This window comes from Aegilops tauschii, chromosome 7 (genome assembly GCF_002575655.3).
Source record: "Aegilops tauschii subsp. strangulata cultivar AL8/78 chromosome 7, Aet v6.0, whole genome shotgun sequence".
Lineage (NCBI taxonomy): Eukaryota > Viridiplantae > Streptophyta > Magnoliopsida > Poales > Poaceae > Aegilops > Aegilops tauschii.
Genome location: NC_053041.3, coordinates 124,467,427 through 124,476,509, shown reverse-complemented (window position 1 = coordinate 124,476,509; position 9,083 = coordinate 124,467,427). Strand labels below are relative to the sequence as shown.

Here is a 9,083-nt window from a genome sequence, read left to right as displayed (position 1 = left end):
TTTGCACGCATCTTCTATCATACTTACATTTAAATTTGGGCAATATCATATTTGTGTACTTATCACAAATTATTGTTTTTGGTGCATTATTAGATTTTTGTACATATACCGCAGTGTATCTGACGAAAGAACCATGTGAGCGACTAAAATGACACTTATTGGACATAGTGTCTATTTGCCTTACCCTTTCAACTCGAGTGATTGTGTTGTCGCCGTTGATGAAACTCTTATACATGTAGCGATTTCACTCCGTTGATGGCGGAGGCATGGTAGTCTGGAGGTGGCACGGGAGACCGCGAGGTGAGTTTAGAGGTCCAAGGTTAAGGGTCACGTTGGGGGCGATCATTTTGACTTTTGGAGAACCGGGCGGAAGAGTATATTTGCTAGCGTAATGTTTGTGGGAGCAGAGGTATATGGGTGGTTTACTCGCTCGGTGTGAGAGAATGGGCTGTCGAGAGATTGATTATGGTAAGGCATATAGTCGGAGATTTGTATAAGTGCTACCGGTGTGGGGGATCTGCTTTTTTTCCTTTTCACGGAAAGGAGGAAAATATACGATATTCATCTTGATTCATATGTCCAAGAGGATCTCGAGCCGAAGATATTATTTGGCTGCTCGCTTGCTCAATGTGATTGCTGTCTGGCTGGCATGTCATGTGATCTTAAATTTGGGGCGGAGGGAGTACTGTTTTGTGCCTTTATATGTTCTGTATAAACCTTTAATATTCTACTCCGCATTTGATTAGGATTTTCACAACAATGCAAGCGGGCTGGGATCCTAAGTAGTATGGTTTTCGTACGATTTTATTTTGCAATACATTTCATATTAAATTTGTCATTCACTCAAAACTCTTGAAAGGAACATTTGGTTTATCCGAGGACACAACTAAGCGAATCAAAATCCTCTAGAATTTCAAATGGACATGGCATTTCAATCATGCGTTTTCCCATATCCTCTCTATATTTACCATTGCTGAAATTATTACTTCTACTTCCACCAAGGGGATGCCGCGGCCCCAGCGAGCATTGATCCGCCCGGCCCCACATGTCATGGAGTCGCTCCACCACGGCGCCACACCCCGCACTGTGCGACTCGAGTCCTACTCCTCCTCTAACTAGACCAACCAGACAGAGAGAGAAAAAACGACGACGGCGACAGCGACGTGACCCCTCAGTGTCCATCCCCCGTCCCTCTTCTCTCTCCACCACCCCCGCAAGCCACAACTCCACAAGGAACCTCCCTAGAGCTCCGAGCTAGCGCTCCTACGCGCGCATAACTAGCTAGCCCTGCCACTCCACCCCCCAGCCATACGGCCACTCGCTGTCACTGAGCCGGCAGCCGCAGCGAGCAGCGAGCGGCCATCCGCGCGCGAGAGCCAAAGCGGAGCCCGAGAAACCAACCAGGAACTCACTCCCCAGTCCCCATTAAGGCGCACTTCACTCCGCTGCCCACCAGTTGCAACAGCGCCACGCGAGCTTCGCACGCCGTACTCGCTCGCCGTCCCCCCCTCCCGGCGTCTCCCCCGTAAATGCCACTGCCCGGACGGTGATTCTTCGCAGCTTCGTACCACCGGCCATGGCGACGACGGCGGCTCCGGCGGCGGCGTACGGCACCCTCATTGCCTTCCTCCTCGTGGCCGGCGCCGCCGCGGACGACGGTTCGTTCCTTTCCCGTCCGCATCTTCTTTATTGCTCGGGCTGGGCGCCGGGGAGCAGAGGCTCGATCAGGGGGATTTGGTTTGGTTAGGACCAGTATTTTATTAGCGCTGCAAGGACTTCTACGAGCCTTTTGGGAGGCATCCGGGGATCCTCCGGTGCTTCGGCCGCATTTTTTATTGCCGTAACCCAGGTCTAATAGTCCTTTACTAATCCCGGCGAGTGGCGCCCCCTCCTCCTCCCACCATCCCTTCCCTTTTTGATGCTGCCGCTACTATTTTGGAGCGGTAGCCACTAACCAGCAGCATAGTTCACCAGGTGTTTCGAAACGAGATGGATCTTCTTCCTGCTCTGCTCTATCCACTATCCTGTTTCAAGCTGCCTTTTCCTCTGCCTTGTTCTGTTTCAAAATGGACTCTGCCTTGTTCTGTTTCAAAACCGGTGGTTTGGAGTTTGAACTCACGCTGATCTTGCACTCTTTGTGGTGTAAGAGTCGTTCAGATGTACTGGCACGAGCTTGCTTTCCTTTGGCCTTTATATATGTGTTTGTTTTGCGGCACAATGTTCTTGGCCGAACTGACAACAAGCACATTGCTAACCACCAGTGATAATCCTAGTACCCGTCGCTTTATTCCTCACCGCGGCCCTGTTTCCCCCCTTTCCAAATCAGATGTTCTTGTGCCGAGCCGATAAGCTTTTCTTGCCGTGAAGACGAAGAAAGATCATCGCTACCATCTTGGGCAGCTTCTCTTTTTTGGTTGTTTTTTCCTTTGTCACCAAATACGGCGATCTTGTTTTTCGGGGCAGCTCCGCCTTTTGTTGTGATCTTTATCTCATCTGTTTTTGCGCCCATTTTCTTCTGCTAATGTGGCCATGGTTAATGGTTTTACACTATCTCGTCATCCAGGGGCGGCGCTGCTGGAGGTGAAGAAGTCGTTCCGCAACGTCGGCAACGTGCTCTACGACTGGTCCGGCGACGACCACTGCTCCTGGCGCGGCGTCCTCTGCGACAACGTCACCTTCGCCGTCGCCGCGCTGTAAGATCGCCGCCGCCCGCCGCCGCCCCATTTAAACTCTCTGCCCCTTTTCCTCCCCCGCCGCGCCACCGCGGTGTCTCCGGTCGCTGACGCCGCGTTTTTTGGTCCAATGCCTTGCAGCAACCTCTCCGGGCTCAACCTCGAGGGCGAAATCTCGCCGGCCGTCGGCGCCCTGAAGAGCCTCGTCTCGATGTACGGAATGCCGCTCCTGCTCGCCGTCGTTCAGCTTTTGTTTTTCTTGCTTGGCCTGTGTTAGTACTAATAACTTGGTGGATTTGGGCGTACACCTGTAGTGATCTGAAGTCGAATGGGCTGACCGGCCAGATCCCGGATGAGATTGGGGATTGCTCGTCGATTAAGACGCTGTGAGTGGTCTCTTAAAAAAAATGCATGTTTAATGTTTGGGTTTGGGAAACTGTTCATGATTTGACGTTTGTTCTTGATCTACTAGGGATTTGTCCTTCAACAACTTGGATGGCGACATACCATTCTCGGTGTCCAAGCTCAAGCACCTCGAAACCTTGTAAGGCCTGTTTTTGCTGAAATGTATATCTAGTACTACTACTAGTAAGCAGCAAGTCCATCGAATGTTGTGAGTGATTATGTTGTGTGGTGCACGTGATTTCCTAGGATATTGAAGAACAACCAGCTGGTCGGCGCGATCCCGTCGACGCTGTCGCAGCTCCCAAATTTGAAGATTCTGTAAGTTGCACCTTGGTTCATATGTTGTGGATCTGCTGAGTATTTTCAGAATCTCTAATTTTATGTGCACCCTAGGGACTTGGCACAAAACAAACTGAGTGGGGAGATACCAAGGCTAATCTATTGGAATGAGGTTCTTCAATACTTGTAAGTCTTGAATTTCTGTGCCATACAAACAATGGTTCTAGTGCTAATACTGCAGTACTATCCAATGCTGTTTTTCCCTTTCCATTTGGCTAACTCAAGTTGATCATACTTAGGGGATTGCGCGGCAACCAGTTGGAAGGAACCCTCTCCCCGGATATGTGCCAGTTGACCGGCCTTTGGTACTTGTAAGTATGCTGCTTACCCATCTTGAACCACATTGCGTTGTGTATCCTGTTTCTGGCGCTAACGCTGCACTCGCTTGACCAGCGACGTTAAGAACAATAGCTTGACTGGGGAGATACCGGAGACCATTGGGAACTGTACGAGTTTTCAGGTCTTGTACGTATTTACGCTCTCGCCCCTTTGAAATTATGTCAATTTCTTCAATTTTTGAAGTTTTTCTAACATTTTGCAATGGTAGGGATTTATCCTACAATCATTTAACTGGATCAATCCCTTTCAACATTGGCTTCCTTCAAGTTGCTACACTGTATGTGGTCATTTAAACCATTCTTCTTGCATCGTATGCTTCACAGAGTTTGCACTAATCTGCAAAATTATGCATATCATCTGTATCAGGTCCTTGCAAGGGAACAAGTTCACTGGTCCGATCCCATCAGTTATTGGCCTCATGCAGGCACTTGCTGTGCTGTAAGTCCTGTGATGAGCTCTGTGTTCTGAATTCTTTCTTGTTGGTGCAATATATGTAATTGATATGACCTCTAACCATTCCAGGGATCTGAGTTACAACCAACTATCTGGCCCTATACCGTCGATACTGGGAAACTTGTCATATACTGAGAAACTGTAAGCTTCCGTGGTCTGCTTCCTCTATGAAAGTTGTCTGCAAGAATATTTCCTAGTCAATAATATAATGTATCGTGGACTTGTAGATACATGCAAGGCAACAGGTTAACTGGGACAATACCACCAGAACTTGGGAATATGTCAACACTTCATTACCTGTGAGTGGCATCATTTTTCTTGTTTTTATATGTATTCAAATTCAGGTTATCTGAAATTCTGTTTTTGTTGACAAATATCTAAATTCAGAGAACTAAATGATAATCAACTTACTGGGTCCATTCCGTCGGAGCTGGGAAAGCTTACAGGCTTATATGACTTGTAAGTCCTTTCAAGTCAATTCTTGAAATCTGTAATGATTTTCTGAGTGCGGTAATCAAACAAGCAGCTTATGTTTTGTTGCTCGTGTTTCTCAGGAACCTTGCAAACAACAGCCTAGAAGGACCAATTCCCAACAATATAAGTTCTTGTGTGAATCTCAATAGCTTGTAAGCATTGCAACTTTCTTGTGCAGCACGCACAGCTTCAGAAATATATATTAATGCGTTGTTTCTCCTTTACAGTAATGCCCATGGCAACAAGTTAAATGGGACCATTCCTCGTTCTTTGTGTAAACTTGAGAGCATGACCTCTTTGTAAGTTCTGATTTTTAGCTCAAGTTATAATGGATTTCATCCTTAAATTGTGATATGATAAAGTTGACCGAGTTGTACCCTTGTGATTTAAATTGTTTGATATGCATACTGCATACTGATCTGCAACATTGTATGCTTGTTCATTATTGACCTGTGTTAACCTGTTTATTCAGGAATCTGTCGTCAAATCATTTGAGTGGTCCTATTCCTATTGAGCTTTCAAGAATCAACAATTTGGACATCTTGTAAGTCCAATTATCTCATAAGTTCTTGAGAACATTGTTTTTTCTTCTGTGACCTATATAATGAAGATACATGTATCAGGGATTTATCCTGCAACATGATTACTGGTCCAATTCCATCAGCCATCGGCAGCTTGGAGCATCTATTGAAACTGTAAGTCTTTGCCATTACGATTATTTGTTTGTTTCCATCATCATATGTTAATGTTTGGAACTCTTTTCTCTAGTAACCTGAGCAAGAATGCTCTTGTCGGATTCATCCCTGCCGAGTTTGGGAACTTGAGGAGTATCGGTGAGATGTAAGTACCTGGTGATCTCATGGTGATCAGTTCCTTGAACGCTCTATTGAATAACTTGGGTCTTATTTCAGTGATCTGTCCAACAACCATCTTGGTGGTCTGATTCCTCAAGAACTTGGAATGCTGCAAAATCTGATGTTGCTGTGAGTCCGTATATTTAGTAGAAGGTTCAGCGTGTAGTCTTCAGTTGATCATTGATTCATCTGTCTTCATTCGCTCTTGCAGAAAACTGGAAAATAACAATATAACCGGGGATGTCTCTTCACTGATGAACTGCTTCAGTCTAAATACCTTGTAAGTTATCAAAGAAGTTTTGGGCATGTTTGAATGTTTGGCTTCGCTGACATGATCTTGCTGCTCGTGGAACAGAAATATATCATTCAATAATTTGGCTGGAGTTGTCCCTACCGACAACAACTTCTCACGGTTTTCGCCTGACAGGTAGAGTGCTCCATCATTTCAATCACTGTTTCATTCTTACTATCAGATTTGTAAATAGTAGTTTAACTATCCGGCCCTTCCTTCAGCTTCTTGGGTAATCCTGGACTTTGTGGATATTGGCTTGCCTCGTGCCGTTCCTCCAGCCACCAAGATAAACGTAAACATTGTGTTTCATTATCATTTCCTTTCTAGTATATATACTTTCTTTGTTTCTAATATACCGTCATCTCTACCCTGGATTTTCTATGCAGCACAAATCTCGAAGGCTGCAATACTCGGCATTGCTCTGGGTGGGCTTGTTATCCTCCTGATGATTTTAATAGCTGTTTGCAGGCCGCACAGTCCTCCTGTTTTCAAAGATATCTCTGTTAGCAAACCAGGTAATGCATCTACAGAAGTTTTAAACCTTCTGTTTCAGTATATCTCTTACTTATTGGCAAGGTTTATGTTGCCGTGCGAGTCATGTCTAGATCGTTAATGTTTCTCACCAAACTATAATATCTTGTGGGCTTACCCTGACTGCCCACTCATAGACCATAGTTGATTCCTGGAACAGTATCAGTCTGTTCTAATAAATCTTCATGTTGTTGCAGTGAGCAATGTCCCCCCCAAGCTAGTGATACTTAATATGAACATGGCCCTCCATGTCTATGAAGACATAATGAGGATGACTGAGAACTTGAGTGAGAAATACATCATTGGGTATGGGGCATCAAGCACAGTTTATAAATGTGTTCTGAAGAACTGCAGACCGGTGGCAATCAAGAAGCTGTATGCCCAGTACCCGCAAAGCCTGAAGGAATTTCAAACTGAGCTTGAGACTGTCGGCAGTATCAAACACCGGAATTTAGTGAGTCTTCAAGGATACTCCCTGTCACCTGTTGGGAATCTTCTCTTCTACGAGTACATGGAAAATGGCAGCCTCTGGGATGTTTTACATGGTAAGTGCTCACTGCAAACTCGTTCCAAATGCCGAGAATGGTTTAGTACAAGTGATCAATAGCTAGCACTTATGTTGTTTTAATTTCGATAGACTTAGTTTCTTCATTTGTCACAAAGAAGTGAAACACACAACCTGGCCACTATCAAAATAGTTGATGCTTTGACACATTTGTAGTCCTGCTTATTTATTGATTGTTAACAGTTGAAGAACTATTGCCATATCATAACACTATGTTCTTTTTAATTCTAGAAGGTCAATCCAAGAAGAAAAAACTTGATTGGGAGACTCGCCTTCGGATTGCTCTCGGTGCTGCTCAAGGCCTTGCCTACCTTCACCATGACTGCAGTCCCCGGATAATCCACAGGGATGTAAAATCAAAGAATATCCTCCTCGACAAAGATTACGAGCCACACCTTACGGACTTTGGCATTGCTAAGAGTTTGTGTGTTTCAAAGACACACACGTCGACCTATGTCATGGGCACTATTGGCTACATTGATCCTGAGTATGCGCGCACCTCCCGCCTCAACGAGAAGTCCGATGTCTACAGCTATGGCATCGTCCTGCTCGAGCTGCTGACCGGCAAAAAGCCCGTGGACAACGAGTGCAATCTCCATCACTCGGTAACTACCTCACTCTCTTCGTAGTTCTTCAGGTTGATGAGTCATTTTCTTCAGCCTATTTAGCCTTGGATTCTGGTAGTGCCAATAATTGCTGGATGAACTCCATTAGGCTTTTATGTTCGTCCAAGGGGACCAGCAACATGAAGCCTATCATGTGAGTAGATCTATCTGCACTGTGGACCTGTGGTGTGCACTGATCCATCGCATATGGCCATTGAAAGCTCCATTATAGTAGGTTGCAGTGTTCCGTCCCCTAAAGCCTGCCATTTTTGTCTCCCCAGTTGTCAATCATGCAGATGGAAAGCTACAAATCGCACTGTCACACTCACCAAATGTTGTCAACTTTTCGGTTTGCTCCCCTGCCATTTAGCGTTTGAGCTTGCCTATGATTCAGACCAGATTCTTATGACAGCATATCAGGATAAGTTTCACCCTGTAGTTATCAGATACAGTGCTGCTGCTTAGGAAGGGAAGTCCTTTTACCTATGGGATGAAGTCCCAAGGAAACAAATTTCATAATTTTCTTTGGTGCTGTTGCAACGCAGATCCTATCAAAGACGGCGAGCAACGCGGTGATGGAGACGGTCGACCCCGACATCGCGGACACGTGCCAGGACCTCGGCGAGGTGAAGAAGGTGTTCCAGCTGGCGCTGCTCTGCACCAAGAAGCAGCCGTCGGACCGGCCGACGATGCACGAGGTGGTGCGCGTGCTGGACTGCCTGGTGCACCCCGACCCGCCGCCCAAGGCCGCCCAGCCGCAGCCGCCCACCGGCCCGAGCTACGCCAACGAGTACGTGAGCCTGCGGGGCGCCGGCACGCTGTCGTCCTGCGCCAACTCGTCGAGCACGTCGGACGCCGAGCTGTTCCTCAAGTTCGGCCAGGCCATCTCCCACAACACGGAGTAGGACGGAGAGGCCGCCGCTCTGGGAACTCAGGCGGCGGAGGATGATCCAGGTAGTCGGTCAGACGAGTAGTAGCAAGAGCTAGCTAGCCCACATTTTGTCTAAATATGCGTCGGTGCCCGGAGGTGAACAAAAATGGGACTCTGAAACGGTGGCGTTCTTCCCCTGTAAAAAAGCCATGTATTCTCTTTCTCTTCGTGCCCCTCTTATCTCTAACCTAGTAGGAGGCTTCGATGGATATCTCTTGTCTCTTCTTCTCTGCGACCGTTCTTGGACTGGAATGTTGTGAATTGGCTGATCTTGTAAGGATGTCAGTAGCAATGTCTCCTCTGTGTGTCTGCTCCCGCTGACTGTAGAACTAATTCAGTTACCCGAGTCGGTGGTCGAGAACCTGATGAACCTGGTGGGAGAACCAATTCAGTTACCTGGGTTCTCTTGCATTTTCTCCCGCTCCCGGCATTGATGCGTGCCTGTGCCGTGCAGGTGTCGCGGAGCTCATGCTGGTCTTTGCTTTGTCCGGAACATGTCAGCTGAGGCGTTAATGGTGTGAAGGTGCAGCGGGGCTGGGGCCGGATGGTAGGGGGTGATGGATGAGATGGGTCGGACTTGCCCTGTGAATGAATCTTTGATGATTGATGGAGGGAGGAGTGGG

At 46.9% G+C, this 9,083-nt stretch overlaps 1 protein-coding gene across 2 annotated transcripts; it reads left to right on the top strand.

Annotated features, from left to right (window-relative positions):
* The first annotated feature begins 1,222 nt into the window (after window positions 1-1,222).
* LOC109779221 (LRR receptor-like serine/threonine-protein kinase ER1) lies at window positions 1,223-8,757 on the top strand. 2 transcript variants are annotated; one of them, XM_020337828.3, is made up of 27 exons: window positions 1,223-1,658; window positions 2,564-2,693; window positions 2,814-2,885; window positions 2,987-3,058; window positions 3,145-3,216; window positions 3,324-3,395; window positions 3,471-3,542; window positions 3,656-3,727; window positions 3,810-3,881; window positions 3,964-4,032; window positions 4,122-4,193; window positions 4,278-4,349; window positions 4,436-4,507; window positions 4,596-4,667; window positions 4,763-4,834; window positions 4,910-4,981; window positions 5,155-5,226; window positions 5,306-5,377; window positions 5,451-5,522; window positions 5,594-5,665; window positions 5,748-5,816; window positions 5,892-5,963; window positions 6,050-6,120; window positions 6,215-6,343; window positions 6,557-6,904; window positions 7,159-7,529; window positions 8,075-8,757. In XM_020337828.3, the coding sequence occupies exons 1-27, from the start codon at window positions 1,577-1,579 to the stop codon at window positions 8,432-8,434; spliced, it is 2,925 nt and encodes a 974-aa protein (XP_020193417.1). In that variant the 5' UTR covers window positions 1,223-1,576; the 3' UTR covers window positions 8,435-8,757. The 2 variants fall into 2 exon arrangements, with proteins under 2 accessions (XP_020193417.1, XP_020193416.1); XM_020337827.3 differs by having other exon boundaries at window positions 7,156-7,529.
* Window positions 8,758-9,083: the final 326 nt, after the last annotated feature.